The following is a 21,526-nucleotide window of genomic DNA, read 5'->3' on the forward strand; positions in this document are numbered from 1 at the left end:
CTTGTTAGATCTTAAAATGCCTGACTTTACACAGCCTTCTCTCCTTTATCTATATTTTCCCCTCTGAATGCATATTCCCATTGTTTCACAATATCTTTGGACTTTACCTCCCTAATCATAAAAATTTATCACAGTACCAATTTTACCAGTAATATTTGGGAAAAATAAACACACTGTTTCTGAACTTCTGCTGGTTGTTTATAATATTTCACTCCCTCTTTTGAATTCAAGCTAGTTTAGTTTATTTAAAAATGCAAATGTCCTTTTACCCCTTAAATTCTAAACTTCTTTATTTACCTACTTAACATTCCAAACCAAGCTTATCTTCTAATACATCAAAGCCATCAGACCAACTGCCTTTAATCCAATTAATTCACAATTAAGTTATATATACACAGACATCACTTTTTTATCATAATTTCCAATAACATGATTATAGCTTCTTGACAAGGTGCGAAAATCTCTATTTTATCAAGGTGGTATGTGGATGAAAAAGAATTAACTCTGTTTCTCTCTCCACAGATGCTACCAGACCTGTTGAGTTTTTCCGGCATTTTTTGTTTTTATTACGTGGATGAGTGATACCTGAACTGTTTGATAATGGTCTGACATCAGAAACTACTTAATGAAGACAACAGAAAGAGATGCTCTGGTCACATGGCAGAAACTATGTTTCTGATAAGGAAATTGAATAATTCTGAACAAACAGACAAAAACATCTATGCCAGCGAAGGAAAAAGACCCTCCCCAAGAAGCACCAATAGGTAGAGACTTGAATTGGCCTCGAACTCTATACCTGAGGAAGGTGTGCCAGACTTTGCTACAGGACTTTGCTATTACACCTTGTCTGGTGTGGTATAGGAGAAATCTGCTACTGTGAACATAAATCAACCGCAAATACATCCTTCTAAAACGCCAAGCTTTTTTCTTCAGTAGACAAAAAAAGATTACAGGCCTGCATTATTCCAAGTCTTCACCCCAGGGAAAAGCCTGTGTAACAGAACTCTTGAAATCATAACATCTAAACACATGCTTCTTTTATAATCACAATCTTGTCTTGAATGTGTGTGTAGCTGTATGAGCATGAGTGGATGTAGTTGTGTATATTCGGGTGTTGAACAATAAACATTCATCTTTCTTTTGAAAACAAGAAAACCTGTCATTTGTCTGTTCTTGACGATTACAGCATTCAAGAATCAAAACACTTTTTGAAAAATACGTTGTCTTCAGTCAATCAGGAGGTGATGAAGAAAAGGGTGCCATCCCTATATCTCTCTCCTGTCCTATGAAGTTGACTATAATAGATGGTTTAATAAGACCCTTGAGGATCTTTCCTGTGATTGAGAGAAGACTTATTCCTTGACTGTTTCTGAATACATTTTTGGATCCTTTCCACTTCCAGGTGCTGACTATGTTGGCATCCTTAAAGGCTCTATGGAACATTTTCCTGATCTCAGATACTCTTGAAGACACCTGTAAATTCTGTACGATTATGCCCCCCAATCTCTGCTGGAATGTCGTCTGGTTGGTTTGATTGCCTTTATCATATCTTCAGCGAAAGGAGGAAGAGACAGGTTTTGTGTTTCCCGGGCAACTGCTCAATTTGATGCAGCAAATATGCTGACTGTGGGGCTCTCTATTGAGAAGCTCAGCACAGAAAGAGGCCATTCGGCCCCTTAAGTCCATGCTGGCTCTCTGTAGATTAATCCAATCAGTCACATTTGTCTCTTCCATCCCCCTAGCCTCTCAAGTTCTCATCCAATTTCATTTTGGAATCTTTCATCACCTCTGCTTCCACCATCCTTGTGGGCAGCAGGTTCCAGGTCATACCATTTGCTGCACAAGAGTGTTCTTCACAATTATCCTCCCTGCATATCTTGCCCAAAACCTTAAATTTGTGTTCCCTAGTACTTATGCTATCAAACTAATGGAGGCAGCTTTTCTTTGTCTAACTTATCTAAACCTGTCATAATCTTTACATCTTCATCAAATCTCCCCTCAATCTCCTTTGCTCCAAGGAGAACTTGAGCTTCTCCAAAGTAATTTTGTAGCTATAATCCCTCAGCCCCGGAACCATTCTGGGAATCGCCTCTGTACTCTCACATCCTTCCTAAATTGTGATGACCAGAACTGGATGCAATGCACTCGTTATGGCCTAACCAGAGCTTTTTAAAGGCTCAGCATAACTTCCCTGCTTTTGTACACAATACCTCTATTTATGAAGCCTAAGATCCCATTTACTTTGCTAACTACTCTGTCACATTCAAAGATCTATGCACATGAACCCCCAGTCCCTCTATCCCTGTATACTCATTAGAACTCTGAACTTTGCCATTAAATCTATATCATCTTTCCCTATCCCTTCTGCCAAAGTGCATCACATCGTCATTGGCTGGTTCTTGTTTTGAGGAAGACATGTACTCAGGGTTATGAGTTTCTGCCATGGGTCTTCATGTGACTGAAAAGGTTGATTCTTGACCTGCAGATCTTTGGGAACATGGGGCAGGGCACCCCATGAGGTAGTGGGATCCAGAGTGCAGGATTTGTTTCCTTCTCTTTCCTTCTCTGCCGCTGCTCTAACTCGTCATTAAGGTGTATGGATTCACACCATGATCAAAGCAGTTGTTGTCAGCCTATTTCTGTACTGCAGTGAGACCTGGACTGTGCATTAGTGATATATGAGTGCTCGAGAAATTTCATCAATATTACATCAGTCCTTCGCTGCATCCTCCAAATTCAATGGGAAGACCTTTAACCAAATGCTAAAGTTCTTCTAGAAGCCAAATCCACAAGCATTCAAGCAAAACTCCTGCAAAATTAAAATCAATGGACTAGACACAGTGTCTGAACGGCCAAAGAAAATGCTTCAAAGATACTCTGAAGCTCTCCTTGAAATTAATGACTGGGAGGAGCTTGGTACCAATCATTCAAAATGGTAATACCTTGCATCAACTTACGCTTCTCTGCTTTAAATGGGCAGCAGCTTTATAAAGGTGAACAGTAACCGTCATCATTAATCCTGCCTGATGTCTTCCCCCCACAGGTGCTAGGGTAAAGGATATCATGGAGAGGGTGAAGAATATTCTGCAGGGGGAAGGGAATGAACTAGAAATTGTGGTACACATTGTTACCAACGATGAAGAGAGAGCAGGTATTGAGGTCCTAGGGTCTGATTTGTCTGTCCATTCTGCTAGCCTATTCATGTCCCGTTGCAACTGATTGGTATTATCCTCACTGTCAGCAACACAGTTTGGTACCATCATCAAATTTTTAAATTTTACTTATTGACCCTTGGGGAACACTGCTGTCTACCATCCTCTGGCCTGAAAAACAACCATTCGACCATGGCTCACTGTTTTCTGTCCTTAAGCTAATTTTCTAAGTTCACACTGACCCTCCTATTCCATGAACTTCAATTTTGTTAACCAACTTTTTAAGAGGTACTTTGTCAAACACTTTCTTAAAATCCATGCAGACGATGTCCATTGCTCTCTCCCTTCATCAACCTTCTCTGTTACTTCATCAAAAAATCAACTAGATTAATCAAACAGGGTCTGCCTTTTATAAACCCATTCTGGCTGTCCTTAATTAAGTCAAAACTCTCTGAATGCCTGATGATTTTTTTCACTGATTACGGTTTCTGAAACGCCACTCATCACAGATGCTAAACTGATCAGTCCTTATACACTTTCATAAGGGTGTCCAATTTGCCACTCACCAATCTTCTGCACTGCCCCTGTATGCAGGCAAGATTGGAAGAATATGGCAAGCCCTTCCACTATTTCCACACCCATTTCCTTTTGTAGCCTGGCATACAAACCACCCAGATCAGATGACTTCTCACTAAGCATATCTGGCCTTTCTAATACATCTATGCTATCAATTTTTACCCTATCCATTACCTCTACCATTCACATATCTACTGATATTTTAAACACCCAATGCAAAGTGCTCATTAAGTATTCTAGCCTTCCCTGCACCTCGCAGCATATCTTGTTTTGTTCTCGAGTGACCCCACCCCACCTCTTACTGCCCGGTTACTATTTACATGCCGGTGAAGATTTTTGGGTTCCCTTTTATGTTTACTGTCATCCTTGCCTCAGGTTTTCTCCTTGCCAGTTTTATTTTTCTCTTCACTTATTCTTTCAATTTCTTGGAGAGAAACAGTTAACATTGCAGGTTGCTGTTCAGAAATCTAGCCTGAAATGTTAACTCTATCTCTCTCTCCACTGATGCTGTCAGACCTGCTGTGTATTTCCGGCATTTTCTGTTTTTATCCCTTTTTCTTTCTCTATTTTTTCTGAACACTTCCCATCTGTGAATCTTAAGCACCCAGTCCTCACCGTTTTAAGCCAGGTTTCTCTTATTTCCACTACATCACATTTCCACAGCGCTATTTGTGCTTGTAGATCACCACCCTTCTTCAGCACACTTTGTGTGTTTACATGCATGCATTCTAAACTGTATGTGTATTCCTCAGCATCTTCCTCAGTCTACTCTTGGTATTTTCTTCTCTAATGATATCAAACTCCTTTATTCCTCTTTCTTATTTCCATATGCTGGTGCATAACCCTCAGTCAATTTAATTTAAATCCCCCCCCAACCACTCTACTGAACCTCTCCAAAACACTGACCCCAGTCCTGCTGAGGTGCAACCTGTTCTTTTTTGAATAGGTGCCTCCTGCTCCAGAACAGGTCCCAATGTCTCAAGAATCTGAAGCCCTCCCTCCTGCACCATTTCGCAAGCTATGAATTGATCCTGCCCATCTTCCTATTTCTACTCCTACTCGCGCATGGTACTGGGAATAACCCAGAGATTACTATCTTGGTGGTCCTACTTTTTAAACTTCCTCCCTAGCTTCTGAAAATCAGACTGTAGGACCTCAATACTTGCTCTCTCTACGTCGTTGTTAACAATGTGTACCACAACTTCTAGTTCATTCCCTTCTCCCTGCAGAATATTCTTCACCCTCTCCACGATGTCCTTTACCCTGGCACCCGGGAGGGAAAACACCAGGCAGGATTCACGATGATGGTTACAGGAATGCCTGTCTGTACTCCTAACTATGGAATCACCTATAACAACTGCATTTCTACTTTTTGCTATTCCCTCCTTGCCCATTGCCATGGTCTTACCTGTCAAAGTGTAGTCACTTCCAGCAGTCTTCAAGGCTAAATACTGGTTTGAAAGTGGCACACATCAAGATCCTGCACTTCTGCCTCTTGTTACTCCACTGGATGGCCACAGAAGCTTTCAGCAGTGAATTTTGTGTCGAAAACAAAAACAGAAAATGCTGGAAAAACTCAGCAAGTCTGACAGCATCTGTGGAGAGAGAGACAGAGATAACATTTTGAGTCCGTATGACTCTTCTTCAGATTTAAAGGGAGATAGAGATGTGGTGAAATATACACTGATTAAGGGGGGGTGGAACCAGTGAAGCTGGGTAGAAGGCCAGCGATAGGTGGAGGCAAAGGAGAGATGGCAAAAGATGTCATAAAGAAAAGGTCAAAGAGTTGTTAATGGTGGAGCTCAACAACTTCAGACCATGAACTCTCTCCTCCATCCCCACCCCCCTTTTTTCCATATTCATTTTTATTTTTTTTAATTTTTATTTTTTTCCGCTTATTTTCATTATTATTTTTAAAATTTATTTCCATTTTCATTCATTGTTTTATCCCCAACTTTTAGCCTATTTTCGATCTTTCTTCCCACCACCGTCCCCTCCCCCCACCCCACCCCAACTAGGGCCATCACTTTCCAGTGTGCTCACCCTGGTCCGGCCATTATCACATTTTGCTTTCTTAATGTCACCTTCAGCACCTCAGTTAGCCAGAACCACCACCATTAACAACTCTTTGACCTTTTGTTTATCATATCTTTTGCCATCTCTCCTTTGCCTGCACCTATCGCTGGCCTTCTATCCAGCTTCACCAGTTCCACCCCCCCTTAATCAATATCTATTTCACCACATCCCTACCTCCCTTTAGATCTGAAGGGAAGTCATACGGACTCGAAAAGTTCTCTCTGTCTCTCCCTCTCCACAGATGCTGTCAGACCTGCTGAGCTTTTTCAGCATTTTTTGTTTTCGTTTCAGATTTCCAGCATCCACAGTATTTTGCCTTTACTTCAGTGAATTTTGTGTCATCTGGAGAGGAATTATGCCATATTTAAACACCGCTTTATGATCAGGAAAATTGAATTTAAATGATATTTAAGAACGGACTCCATGACCTGGACGTTTGGTTCAAGGTAAATTTGTCACACTGCATGAGGCGTTGTGGGGAAAGAGGAGTTAGATTTCTATACTTGTCTGTCATTTAGTACTGTCACAAGGCTGTGCCCTTTATTTTGGGAATATGATTTTTTAACTCAACTGACTGGAAATTTTACAATTTGAACTGAGACAGAGCAAACTGCTTAAAAATGCAAGGCCACATTCCAAGGTGAATGCAAAGCCACACTGCAAAGTGAAAGTGAGAAACAAACAAATCACCTTCAGGGGAGTGTAAAGAGAGACATATTTCCCATAATCCACCCATCAAACCTCGTAACTATCCAAGGGAGAGACATTAAAAATGCAAAGCACTGGATATTGAAGCAATGGCTGCTCAGACAAACAAACCCAAAACCTCATGGAAATACACAACGGCTGAAGTACTTCAAGACAAGGCTGCCCAGCCACTAGAGAGAGACTACAAGTGGCATAGGCGGTGTCAAGAATGTCTTCAGCTGAGGAAACAGGCTGAAGGCTGCTCCTCTCTCTCCCCCTCTCTCTTTTGGAATAAGTGCATTGCTTAGTTCGAGAAGCAAACTCCACCTACCAGCGAACTGAGATCTCGTAATAATTGCAACATCATCTACATCTGACTGCATCCAAGAAACCAGCTAACCCTAATCAGACGCTGTGTTTAACATCTATGCTTCAACGACTGTCAAAGACCACTTAACCATATATTATTTTCTCTTTTTTATTGGACTTTAACGCCCCTTATTTCTGGTGTGCGCATGCGTGCATGCGTGCCTGAATGATTGTGAAAGTTCTGAATGCTTGATGTCACACTTCTATTATTTTTTTTCCTTCAGGTTTAGTGGTTAATAAATTTGCTCTTTGACTCAAGAAAACCTTGTTTTATTGGCTCCTTATTGCTCACAGCTTAAATGGTTAAATACATTCTGATTTGGAAAGGCCATATCGTTGTGAAAAAGAAACTTAATCTTTGTTGTGACTGAGGAGGTTGAATAGAGGGAAGCCAGTTCACCATTCTCACCTGGTCGTAACAGCACCCCGAAAGTGGAATCAGCCTCACATTTGGTATGCCTTTTTTTGCCAAATTCCATTAAATGTAGGCACATATTAAGCAGCTGGTGATGAGTAAGTCTTACATACATTACTAAACTGTGATATGCATCTTGCAACCAGTCCTACATAGATTATCCCACAATTCAGAAGGTAGATATTTATCAAACAACTAATGAGGAAACTCTTAAGGCTTGAAACAACAGCTGCTGAAGGCATTCATGTGTTATGCAAGCACACCTTATGCAAGGTTACACAAATGCAAACAGTTGTTGCTGAAGTTTCACACCAATGACTGGAGCAATCACAATTCAGTGTTGTGTGGTCTGGTTTTTTGCTGGGGTGAGAAGAGTGGTGGCAATGTATTCACATTTTTCTGATGAATTTAACTGTTCACTAAATTGCTCAAAAGCTGTTCCCCAATATTTGCTTCACAGAGCAAAGTTTCAGAGAAGAGACAAACTGACTCAAAACGAAAACTCTGTTTCTCTCCCCACAGACGCTGCCAGACCTACTGTGTTTTTCCAGCATTTCCTGTTTTTATTTCATATTTCCAGCAACCGCAGTATTTTGCTTTTATTTCAGATCTGTGTTTGTCAATTGTCTAATGCACAAATAGTGACAATCCTCCTGAGAAGGGGAGACATGAAGTAAATCAGACTTCTTTAGCTGCAGGATGATGTGCGGGGCAAAAAGAGTTGGTTGATCCAGTGATTAATTAATCAAACGCTTAAAGGTGGAAGATCCGCAATTCACCATAGTGGTTTTGATTCACACATCCACACAGCCTTTATTGAATGTACCTTGCACAATGGCAGATCATGGAGTTTCCACTATATTTCAGTTCTGTTGAAATCTGTAGGCTTTATACTTAATATTTGTATCTTAATGCAAATGTACTCAAAAAGCCTTTTTGGGTAGGGAAGGGGTTGGCGGGGAGATTTTTAAGGCAGCAAATGCATTACCACTTTTGAAATAATCCTAAAAGTTTCACACTTCTCTGATTTCCACAACGAGGAGCTTTAGATTTTGAAGCACAGGTCCATAACAGATAATGATCCCAAATAACTCATCCACCTTGTTACATCCAATTCTTTAATGACAAGTGAACTTTTTTTTAAACAATGCCTTTGAGCTCCAGATATGTAGGTCAATATCGCAAATCAATTTCAATCCATTTAACAAAATCTCCTTATGGATTTATGCTTAGAACTTCTGATCAAAGTATAACATTTCCCTCAGAATTCCAATCTGTAGTGCCTTACAGAGCATATATAAAATCAATCTCTTGTCAAATTTAATTCCAACAGCAGTACATTATAAAACCCAATAATTAGTACTGTTAACTAATTTTGGTTAGTTGCTTGCATTTAGATTGTGTTTCTGAATTAAATGCCATAAATGGACAGTGACAAATTGGCCATTTCAAAAGGAAACAACAGTACAGTCAAATACTCTGCAGGTATTACAGTTTTGCCAGAAATAATATGCACACGGCATTTTTCCTTTCTAGAATTGTTTGATATCATATGCCTTTTAGTAGCAAGCTTTTTTTCAAATGTAAAATGGTGCACAATTATATAGGTTTCCAAAAGGATTTGCAAATAATATCCAACTAGGTTTAAAGCATGCTTTCATTGTAAAATTCTGTATTTAATATACAAACAAAAACTATTCCAATTACTGACCTAAAGTCCTATAGAATGCTTTCACTAAAAATAATTAATTTAAATACATTCATAGTTATAGGTCTCCTCTCATTGATGTTAGTGAATAGGATTTGCTTAAGGAACATATATGATGTTATCCTGCAGACTCAGAGATCCTGCTAATAAATGTAAGCAATTTGCATTTTTGGAAGTCCTTATCTAAATACAGCATTTTGGGAAAACTAGCCAAAGCTTATTTGAACTTTATTGTAAACCTAAAATAAAATCATGGCGCTAAACTATGAGAATGCAATTATATATTAATATACAAACAAAAAGTTGTACTTTTAGTATTTATTCGACTTTTTTATATCAGTTGTTTCATATTTCTGCATATACACATTAACCAAGGATCCAAATGATCCTTAGGATCAGGTAAGTTTACTGCAGTTTTGCAGGGCAAAAAAAATTAAACTGATTGCAATAGAAGGACTGTTACCTAAGAATAATGTGCAAACTCTAATTTAGTGGTTAAAATTTCTGAAAATAGTAATAACAGAAAAGATTTGTGCACAAGGGTACAGGCAAAGTTGTTCTACAACTCCTCTACTCAATTGATTCTCAAACTTTATTCGGATTATAACACTGCAGTCAGATTTATAATCCTTATAATTCAAATTTTGATCTGCAAAGCAGAGTTAAATTTCAAGTTTACAGCTGAGATTTTACATTTGCAAATCAGGAATGCTGCTATCCAACGCACGTGTAAAATCGGTATTGATGATGTCGGGTTGCGAATGTGACATCAACACACCAGCTTCCCATAATACAGTAGGCGGGCAGGTGCACGCCAAAATCGGCAGCCTGCCCACCATTTAAAAAAAAATAGGTAATTGAGCTTGTTAACAAGTCTTGGACCTAATTATTACACTGCCCATGTCATAATGTGGTTGACATGGGCAGGTGGGTGGAAGTGGGGATCCACTTTTTCACTGTCTGAGGGGGCACCCCCAAGATGATAACCACCCAGCACCACTCCCCCCCCACCCACACCCCCCAAAGCCCGATGCCCTTTGTGCCTCCTGCCTAGTCTCCAAACCTGCTCCCCACTCCCCTCCCTAGGGTGCCTGATCCCACCTTGCCCAAAAATTTCAAACTTAACCGAATCCCCTCCTCTGGGATTGATTGCTCTCTTCATCATGGGACCGCTTGCAGTCCCAGCAATGTCCACTACTGAGTTCTGGCGCTGCTGGGACAGCTGGCCAACCAACCCGGCCGGTAGCTCTCAACGGCAGGACTCCCTCTCTCCACTTGTTTAGGCCATTGGCAGCGGGTTATCACTGTGAGGCAACCTTTTTAAAAAAAGTCAATTTTTGTTATTGGGCGGGGGTGAGCAATACGCACCCGCCCCCAAAATGCAGCCCTAAGTTACCATTAATATAATAGCACTGAATTTCATTCACGCAAAATAAATGGTTTTTCAAGGCTTAGAAGGCAATTTGATCCACTAAAAGGCAACAAAGTTTTAATGAGCTATATCATTATAGACATGGCAACCTTAATGAATTCATAACAGATTTAATTATTACAGAATTGTACTCTGTCAACAATCCACAAATTTTTGATACAGCTGTCATTATGCACAAAGCTACGCTTACCTTACAGCTGCACCAGTGCTTGTGTTAGCTTTATGCAGCATCACTGGTATGGAGCTGGGATCTGAACAGGAAAAATACATAGCACAGAATTACAAATGATTTTCTTTATAGTTCATGCACCTTCAAATTCTACAGATTGAATTCAAAGCTTCATAAACTTAATAATCACATAAATCTTAATAATAGACATTCCCGTAATAAATATTCTAAATTTTTACAGATACAAATTTTTTTCAAAAAGTTCATACTTTAACATTTCATGTGTAATCCAAGCCAACTGCAACCCAAGATTCTAATTTTGAAAGAGAGGACAAGGCAAACTTAAGAGACACATCTTATTATGCCATATTACAGCACCTCGGGGTTTTTTTTTGCAAAAATATACTTTATTCATAAAATATCCAAAAGAACATGACAAAACACTTCAAAATGGCCATCACAGAAAGTGCAATGTTATTCACATTTTCTACACAGATCATGCTGCACTCTGGGGTGCTTCAATACAATTGCAATACATGTAATATTTACTGTATACACTCAATACAAGTCATACAGGCCAAGAAGTTCCATACAATTTCCAGCTTCTCGGCATACTATGGCAGAAAGGTCTTAGAAAGCGACCTTTCCCCATTGTATGTCTGCGGTGGCTGCCCAAAACTTTAGTGCACCCCAGAGCATGTAGTCCTAGACCTTGGAATGTGCCAGCCTGTAATACTCGATCAAGTACAACTCTTTGCACTGGAAGATCAACAGGTTTTGGGCAGACCAAAGAGCATCTTTCACCAAGGTGATGATCCTCCAGCTGCAGTTGATGTTTGTCTTAGTATACATCCCTGGGAACAGCCCATAGAGCACAGAATCTTGCATCACAGAACTGCTCCAGATGAACCTTGACAAAAACCAATGCATCTCTCTCCAGACTACCTCCAGAGGTAGACAACAGTCTCTTCCCCATCACAAACACCTCAAGGGCAACGTGCAGAGGGGGTGAGAGTCCGGGCATGTAGGAAGGATCCAACAGAGAGGGCCTTTCTCACCACCAGCCAAGTTACAACTTGGAGCTTGCTTGAAAGTTCTGGTGATGAGGCATTCTGCCAAATGACTTTGACAGTCTGCTCAGGGAACCATCTGAGGTCTACCATCTCCTTTTCCTGCAGGGTTTCTATATCGTTACATGCAGACCACTGCCTGATGGACTTGTGGTCAAAGGTGTTCTTCAGCATTAATTTTTCCATGAGGGATAAGTGGGGCAGCATGATCCAACTACTTGGAATGTTACACGGCAGAGTGGCCAGACCCAGCTTTCACAACACTGGGGATAGTTGGAACCTCAGCACGTAATGGTGACACTTGGTGTTTGCGTACCGAGGGTTTACGCGCAGGTTGATGAAGCCGTTGTCAGGATGAGGCCGATGTTGCTACGTTTTACCCCTTCATCTAGAGGTTTTTACATCATGTCCCTGTGAACATAGTCCATTTTTGATAATCTGATAAAGCGTAAGATGGCTCAGGTAATCGCTACAGCACTGGAGTGAGGAATAGGTCAGACCTGCACCATGTACAACAACACCAAGAGTGCCTCAGACCTGATGACCAGGTTCTTACCCGCAATGGAGAGGGAATGTCACTCCCACATACCCAGTTTTTTTTTGACCATAGCTACTCGCTCCTTCCAGTTTCTCGTGCATGCCCTGGTTCCTCTGAACCATATCCCCAGCACCTTCAGGCAGTCTGACCTAACGGTGAAGGGGACAAAGGATCAGTGAGCCCAATTCCCATAAACATGGCCTCACTCTTGCCATTTAACTCAGCTCCCAAGGCCAGTTTGAACTGGCTGCAGATGTTCATCAGTCTGCGCACCAACAGCAGATCCAAGCAGAAGACAGTGATATCATCCATGTACAGGGAGGTTTTGACCCGAGTGCCTCCACTGCCTGGGATTGTCATTCCTCCTCTGCCCAAATCCTTCCTGACGGACTCAGCAAAGGATTCTATGCAACACATGAGCAGAACAAGGGAGAGGGGGCAGCCCTGCCTAACTCAAGATTTAATTGGAAAGCTTTCTGATTCCTACCCATTGATTAAAACCGCACTACTGATGTTTGTGTAGAGCAGTTGGATTCAATTATGGATTCCATCATGGATTCCCTTCCAAACCCCATTTTGGAGGGCACATCCATCATGTAGGTGTGCGATATTCTTTCAAAGGCCTTCTCCTAGTCCAGGCTGATGAGGCAAGTGTCCACACCCTTATCCCGTACATAGGCAATCGGATCTCTCAGGAATGCAAGGCTCTCAGAGATCTTCCTGCCACATACAATGGCCACAGCACCTCTCAGTTATTCTTTCTTTCAAATATTTTATTTTGGGTAAGTTATGTGGTGTGACAGCAAGGCTCTGTGAACTGGAAGCAGTTTCTTCCTACATTTGGTTACTCGAGAGTAATTTTTGCAGACAGATGTTTTCATACATATTCTTGAAGAAAAAAAATTACAGACATTGATCTATCAATTTGGCCACATGGGCACTAACTGGCCTACTAAGCCCTAACATTTTAGCTGGAAATACACTGCCAGTCATATTGGGAAATCAAACAAAATTGGTGTCCTTTGCACACGCCTGAAGTTGGCACTTTGCATATGCAAATAGAGGGCCAAATACCTGTCTGAGAGCCCCCTCTCCAAGACTGGTTTGCTCTGAGGCAGTTACCATCATTGGCAGCACTACAGAAAACCAGCCCTAGAGATTGTCTGTCAGCCAAATAAATAATTCAATTAAATGAGGGGCTAGGAAAAGCAGGAATGCTTCTCCTATTCTCACTTGAATGGAAAACGGCCCCCTTCACATTGTTATCACTCTGGACCCCCAACTCCATTACCAGACCTAACCCCTGATTCTTTCCTATGCTATCCTCTCCCAGCCCCCAATCAACCCCCAGCCTCCTAACCCGCTAAGCCTCTTCTACTGCTCCTTGATCCGCTCTTCACCCCCATCCTTCCCCCAAGCTCCTCTTTTGACCCCAAACCTGCCACCTCAGTTTCTTAACCCAGCCACTCATCTTATGCCCCACGATCCTAGCCAACTCCTAGCCCTATGATATATATTGCACAATTCTTTGCTGGTAACCTCCAATGTCAATGTCACTTCAGCTCTGTTATAATGAGGCTTGGAATCCATGTGAAAAACTACCAAAATCAGGAAATTATTCAGGACGTAGCATAATGGAAACTAGCAGTACACAATGAGGCTATTATCTTATCTGTGCAGGCTTTTTGGTAAAGCAATCCAAAACTAATCTCATTCCCCCACAGCTCAGTATTCTGCGCTGCTTTCCCTTATATGATTCAATGGTCTAATTTGCTGTGTAAAGAAATTTCTCCTTGTTTTCTTAGTGCTAATTTTAAATGAATGACACTTCATCACTGACTCAGCAACTAGAGAAAATTGCCTTCTATTTACCCCATAAAAACAATTACATTTGCAAAACTTAATTAAATTTCCTCATGGCTTTCTCAGCTCCAATGGAAACTAACTCAGGTTACTACTCTGAACTATAATTTATTGTTCCTGGTATTATCCTGGTTAATCTATGATACATGTCCTCTGTGGCTTTAATGTCCTTCTTATAATAAGAAAAATGTATTTCGAAGAATTAAATTCAGATGAAAATGTCACATCCCTCTACTTATTCACTGAGTTAATTATAGCAGACAGGTATAAAACAGCATTGGTAAATGAAGTGACTAAAACACAGGAACATCAGCATGTAGTGGCCAAAATAAAGTGCATTACTGTAAATGCACAACTCACTGCAATAAAAAGACTACTCCTGGCACGTACTGAGGCCAATTCTAGAATTCCTATCAATGATTACAGAATTCCACCTTAGTTCACCGTCTATTCTACCATCATGTCAAATCTACAAGATTAAACTGAATAAAAAGGCATTTCATTCTTTGGGCATTAATAGCTCTTCAACTACAACAGTTACAACATGGGTTTCTATGGCACCTTTAAAATGGTAAAACCTAAGGCACTTAAGTTGAATCTGAATATGATGAAACCTTTAACAAGGCAAGCACTTGTCAAACTAAAATGACTTGAAATATACCAAACCCATGTGTTTTAACAAATGCATTACATGATATATATATTTTTGAACAAAACTTTGCCTTTACAAATCTAGAACAGGTAACTACATTGAATGAACCTTCCTTCCAAACACAAGGTTAAAACATCATCTTAAGAGAGAAACCTTAAGGACATAACCTTTTGATTGAACCCAACTAAATGTATTTAGTAACATATTTGAACAGTTATTATCCAGTGTTTCAGCCACATCATTCATTTTACACACTACCTAGTTTTCTGCTCTAAACATTCTTCCATGCATAAAATGGAAAACAATGATGAGAGCAGTTAATTTGAAATTGATATTTAAAGGGATGAAGGGAGTCAGCTAACTGAAAAAAAATTGAAAGAGTAAAATAATGGAGTCACAGCCTTTTTGGATTGGTTGAGGGCCGAAATTGAATTATTTCTTATAAATTTAGTATATGAACATACAAATTAGGGGCAGGGGTAGGCCACTTGGCCCTCAAGCCTGCTCCGTCATTCAATAAGATCATGGCTGATCTGAATGTAAGCTCAATCCCCTTCTTATCTACCCCGATAACCTTTCATCCTCTTGTTAATCAAGAATCTATCTAGCTCTACCTTAAAAATATTCAAGGACTCTGCTTCCACCATCTTTTGATGAAGAGTTCTAAAGACTCACTACCCTCAGAGAAAAAATTTCTCCTTGTCTCTGTCTTAAATGAGTGACCCTTTACTTTTTAAAACAGTGACCCCCCAGTTCTAGATTCTCCCACAAGAGGAAACATCCTCTCCACATCCACCCTGACAAGACCTCTCAGGATCTTAAAGGTTTCAAACAAGTCACCTCTTACTCTCCTAAATTCCAGTGGATACAAGCCTAACTTGTCCAACCTTTTCTCATAAGGCAACCCGCCCATTCCTGGTATTAGTCTGGTAAACCTTCCCTGAACTGATTCTAACGCATTTATGTCTTTCTTTAAATAAGGAGATCAGTACTGTACACAATACTCCAGGTGTGGTCTCACCAATGCCCTGCAAAACTGAAGCATAACTTTCCTACTTTTGTGATCAATTCCCCTCATCTAGCAAGAGAAAGGAAAAAATTAAAAAGGCTGAGAGAGTATGAAGACAAACTGGCAGATAACATAAATGACCAATAATAAACAACTTTGTAAATGCATACAAAGTAAATAATAGTTACACAAAGGTTAGGATCAGAGAGTTAAAAAAAAAGGAAATCTTTGTATAGAGAATGAAGGGATTACAGAGATATTGAATAAATGCAGTGGTGAAAATAACAGGCTACAAGTAGAGGAGGTGAAAAATTAATAGAACTTAAGTGGTAAAGATCTGTTGGTATGCTGAAGGATGTCAGAAAGGAAATAACATAAGCTCTTAAGGCAATCTTTCTAATATCCATAGATATGGAAGTTATCTAGAGTACTGGGGGGTTGTCAAATGTAGCAGCGCTGCTCCAAAGATTATCAAAAAGATAAACCAAACAATTATACACCAATAGCCTAACAATGGTAATCTGTAATCTTCTAGAAGGCAAAATGCTGAGTAAAATTAATATCAAGACAGGTATGGGTTAATTAAGCACAACACTGATTTGTAAAAGGCACAAGACAGCATTTCCAGGACGATACACTGGTGGTGTGGTTGCGTACATTTATATAGTAATTATACATGTTGAAGTTTGAAGAGGGATTCACATAGTAACAGCTCAAAAACAACCATGGAGAAAGGGAGATAGGTCATAAAGGTGAAATGGCCCATTTCTCCATGGCTGTTCTTGGATATGGTGACTTTTCTTGTATAGCTAAGAATCAGCATCTTCTGATCAAAATTCACCGATCCTTTGCTCTGCAAAAGTGTGTTATAGGGTTCAGAAGTGGACATGTTATATTGACATGAGGGTGGTCCAGATAGCTTGATATTTCATAGTTCTAAATGGAGTTGGGTGTCAAATGGCCACCAAAACTCCAGACAACAGCATGTGGACAAGTTTCATGATGCAACAAATTTTACTTCTCTCAAATAAGCTCATACACTTACTTATATTTTAGGCAAAGAGAGTTCTTTTATATTTAATTGTTGAATTGTTTTCCCCTTCAAAGTTAGCTTTATTTCAGTGGCTGGGTTTGGAAATTCTAACAGCAGCTCTATCTTACAGTAGGCAAAGTCTGTGTATTGGTGCAATTCTGACATGCAGGACCAGAATAATAATTGCCCAACTTCAATATAAACAATCAACCCATCACAATCAAGGCTGACTGAAGATCCTCGATTCCAAATTATGCTCAAGGTGAACTCGTTTCATTAATATCTGTTCCAAAAACAGACAACAGGAATTTGAACAGCCCGCATCACTGTGTTACCGATGTTAACTGCATTATGCACACAGGAAGGAGAAAAGGGCCGTCTATAGCTGCTGGTGCGCACCACCTCCCTAAGACCAGCACTCAGTAGTTTGGGAGTAGCTTATTTTCCCAATATCTTCACAAGAGGATGCACATTCTCAAAAACAAGTCGAACCCAAATGGTCAAGTATTGAGTCAATTTACTTACTTAAATGTTGAGTAGGGTGATTGGCTGTGGCAGTACTGAAAAATTTCTGTATATGATCATTTTTTAACATATGAGATGGCAAAGATAACAGGTATCTGCAAAAAGTAAAAATTAAATTCAAAAATATGATACATTTTAAGTGAATACTATACAAAGGCTTTACCTTGAAATATTCAGTGCAAAATACAACCCTAAATTCTGTTTAAAACACGTTGTTATTATTAGTCTCAGTAAGGAAATCTTTAAAATTAGACACCAACTCTTTGAAGTTGTAGACTTATGGTCCATTGTACTATCTAATCCTGGAGCAGCGATCGGGGTGGGGGGGTGGTGGTGGTGGTAAAGAAGAGGGACTCATGGGTGTCCCTTTCTGTTGGGGAATCCTCATGGAGCACTGGATGCTTGAACAGAAGGGACACCGTCTCTCCGAACCTGCAGACTTCTGCCAGGATATACCTGGCAGCTCTCTGATGACACCAGGATAAGTAGGAAAGCAAGTTGTCAAGGGGAGGTAGAGAGTCTGCATAGGGATACAGACAGGTCAAATGAGTGGGAATGAATTTGGCAGATGAAGTATAGTGTGGGAAAATATGAACTTGTTCACTTTGGTGAAAAAAATAGAAAAACAATATATTATTTAAATGGAAAGAGATTGCAGAACTCGCCGGTACAGAGCGAGTACTGGGTGTACTGGTACATGAATTACAAGAAGTTGGTATCCAGGTGCAGCAAGTGATTAAGGTGGCAAATGGAATGCGGTCATATATTGCAAAGGGAATGGAATATAAAAGTAGGGAAACTTTACTGCAGTGGTATAGGGCCTTGGTGAGACCACATCTGGAATACAGTGTACAGTTTTGGTCTCTTTATTTGAAAGAGATATAATTGCATTAGAAGCAGTTCAGAGAACGTTCATTTGACTCATTCCTGGGATGGACGGCTTATCTCATGAAGAAAGGTTGAGCAGGTTGGGCCTATATGAATTGGAGTTTAGAAGAATGAGAGGTGATCTTACTGAAACATAAAATTCTAAGGGGGTTTGATAGGGTAGATACCAGGCAGATGTTTCTACCTATAGGAGAGACTAAAACTCTGGGAGATGACATAATGGTATTGTCACTGGTCTAATAATCCAGAGACCCAGGGTATTGCTCTGGGTACCAGGGTTCGAATCCCACTACAGCAGGTGGTGAAATTTGAATTCAACAAATTTCTGCCTGAACAGAACAAAACCCATCTGGTTCACTAATGTCCTTTAGGGAAGGATATTTGCTGCCCTGACTTAGTCTGGCCTACATGTGACTCCAGACCCACAGCACTGTGGTTGACTCTTAAATGCCCTCTGAAATGGCCTAGCAAGCCACTCAGCTGGCACTGTGGGTGTACCTACACCACATGGATGCAATGGTTCAAGGACGCAGCTCAACACCATCTTCTCAAGGCAATTAGGGATGGACAATAAATGCTGGCCTAGCCAGTGATGCTCACATCCCATGAACGAATAAAAAAAAGTTAAAAGTATAAGAGGTCTCCCTTTTAAGATGCAGATGAGGAGGGTCATTAGAATGTGGAATTTTCTTTCCAAGAAAGCAATGGAGGTCATTGGATTTATTCAAGGCAGAGTTAGGCAGATTTTTTTATAAACAAGGGAAACAAGGGTTATGGAGTCGAGACCACGACCAAAACCAGCCATGACCTACTCTTGCTCCTAAGTCCTGTGTTCCTATGCTACGTGGCTCCCTGCATGGAAGAGGCCCTTAAGTGGCCTTTAATTGGCCATTTAAGGGCCTCAATTGGCCCGACAGCTAAGGGCAGGAGGGCTACCCTTCACCTCCCCCGCAACCAGTAAAATTCCAGCGGAGGTGGGTAGGCGACAGGCGCAGTGCCCCAATTTTATGCACCCCAACTGCATGCCAGCCCACTCCTGGCAGGGCTGTAAAATTCATACCTTAAGTAAAGTGTAAAACTTGAACAGAATTACTAGTTTTGAGGGTCAGATTTGATGCGCATTTAGTACATCCCCAACCCATTTTTTGATTATGTCCTTAGAGTTACTTCAGTTTGGATACCATTCTTTTTCATGTCAGTCCATTTTGTATAATTTTAAGATAGAGAAGTCTGGAAAAGCTATAGTCAAACACTGTGGGAGTCTACTACACAACCTTTTGATCATACCCCCAACATAAGCTATTCTAGATGCCAGTATGGATTGTCAGAAACTTTAAGTCATAATTTCATTGTACCCATCCCTTGCTTATATGCCTAGCCCAGGGGAATCTAAACCCTTTCCACATCACCAAAGTTAACACTGGCATAAAAAAGTGTAGTCCCCTGCTGCAGCAAAACCTTGTCTCTACTTACTATACATTTAATTTTAACATGTTGAAAATTGGTTTAATAATCCACATTGACTCTGCATGACTACTCAATATTTTCATTACTATCCTGCCTTTTTATTGATCTAAATACTCAACTGATCGCATAATTAAGAATTTCACCTTAGATATGGTTCCAGATCTGCATATTTTCTCTCTTCTGTGTAACAACAGTCATGATTGGTGGTTTCTGGAATGGAATTTTCCAAATTCTCATCTGGGAACATTTGCGGAAGCTGTAAAGTTAAGATAATTTTTAATTTAACATATCGGGGGAGGATCGAAATATAATGAGAATGATTTTCTTGTTTTTCATCTCCAGGAAAAGATTAATCCCTGGACAATAATAATAGGAATTAGAGGTACAGATGCACGAGTGCCCACTTCCTTTATGTAGCTATAGGTTTTCATACATTCTCAAAAGGGTCAAAAGGCACAAACACAGCAGGTCCATGTAAATGAAATGGGTGGGGGTTCCTACACCCTTGAATTATTCTGTAGCTTCACCAGTGCGGGTGCAAACAGATTTAACTATGCCTCATCGCATATCAATCTGGACAGGTGCATTTTACTTCAGGTGTATTTTGCCTGGTCAGAACCTGGGTAGATAACCCAAGAAAATTGTTTTTTTTTAATTCCAGTCTACTTAATTTATTGCAAAAATGATAAAGCATTTTAGCTAGTTTGTTTCTGCAAATGAAAAAACAAAAAATTTAACTGCATGTAATTTAAGATCCTGAATCAGTTTGTTGATTTTTCTGCCAAATGTTGATCTACACTACTCATTTTAGAAAGAAACTGATGTCTGCGAGCAATGTATGGGATAGTCAGGAGCTCTAGTGCAGTTTGTGATACTGACTGGGTGTCTACTTCTGCCTGAGCAAAGCAGGTTCACCCACCTTTATAATACAGCAAGTTTACTGAAGCAATACATCACAACTGATGCAGTAAAAATATTTCGTGCCTTATTAACGAGAACACATATACCCTAAATATACCCATAATGCTATTTACTTACCACTTCATAAATTTGTTTAAGTTACACTAACTTGATTTGTTCTTCACTTTTCAAAATGTCTTATTCTGAGTTATTCAGATTATTTTTGCTTACCTTCTACCTGGACTTGCAGTATTGGCATAAGATACAAGTATGTTAATTTGCTACACCTCCAAATTTTTTTTTCTCAGATGCACAATTGTGCAAAAGATTTTTTTCATCTTCATTACTGATCACTGTAGATTAGTGCTTTTTGCTGAAGCTAACAATGTACCAATGCACCAGGGAGAATTTCTCCCCATTGTCAAATCTCTAATGAACTCCTTCACAGGCTTGCCCTCTCCTCAGCTGAACCCTTTCGATCTCATCAATGGACACATAACTGCTATTACCCCGTTCCCTGAATGTTCTTTCACGAGACCTTGTATATCAGCTTCATCCACACTGATGATGTAGTTAACATTCTGGCCCTAAGAGAAATGTAGCTTACATGTGGTGACTCTTTGATCTTACCAGTTGAGGTCAGTCAGTACATCATGCCTATGCCAGCTCTTCATTCAGCCTATTCAATTAGTCCTATTTGGTCTTTCCCCATAGCCCTGCAAATTTTTTCTTTTCAAGTATATATCCAACTCTTTTTTGAGAGTTACTATTGAATCTGCTTCAACTGACCTTATGTAGGGCATTCCAGATCATAACTTGCTGAGTAAAAAAATAAATCTCGCCTTACCCTGGGTTCTTTTGTCAATGTTCTTAAATTTGCGTCTTCTGGTTATGGTCAGTAGAAAGTTTCTCCCTATCTATTCTAGTAAATCTCCTCTGCATCTTCTCGAAAGCTTTGACATCTTTCCTAAAGTGTGGTGCCCAGAAATGAATGTAA

General features: G+C 40.1%; 1 protein-coding gene across 3 annotated transcripts in view; it reads right to left on the bottom strand.

The window, feature by feature from the left end:
- Positions 1-21,526, bottom strand: part of zcchc14 (zinc finger, CCHC domain containing 14) — a 190,930-nt gene that overhangs the window by 66,031 nt on the left and 103,373 nt on the right. For all 3 annotated transcript variants that reach the window (XR_005943495.1, XM_041191123.1, XM_041191122.1), the window contains exons 5-7: positions 19,773-19,885; positions 17,275-17,369; positions 10,606-10,666 (exon numbers count right to left, since the gene is read on the bottom strand). Coding sequence is in view for 2 of the 3 variants with exons in the window: in XM_041191123.1 (XP_041047057.1) it covers positions 10,606-10,666; positions 17,275-17,369; positions 19,773-19,885 (269 nt within the window). In the remaining variant the exon portion in view is untranslated. The remainder of the gene's footprint in view (positions 1-10,605; positions 10,667-17,274; positions 17,370-19,772; positions 19,886-21,526) is intronic.

The sequence above is a fragment of the Carcharodon carcharias genome, chromosome 7 (genome assembly GCF_017639515.1).
Source record: "Carcharodon carcharias isolate sCarCar2 chromosome 7, sCarCar2.pri, whole genome shotgun sequence".
NCBI classification, from domain to species: Eukaryota; Metazoa; Chordata; class Chondrichthyes; order Lamniformes; family Lamnidae; genus Carcharodon; species Carcharodon carcharias.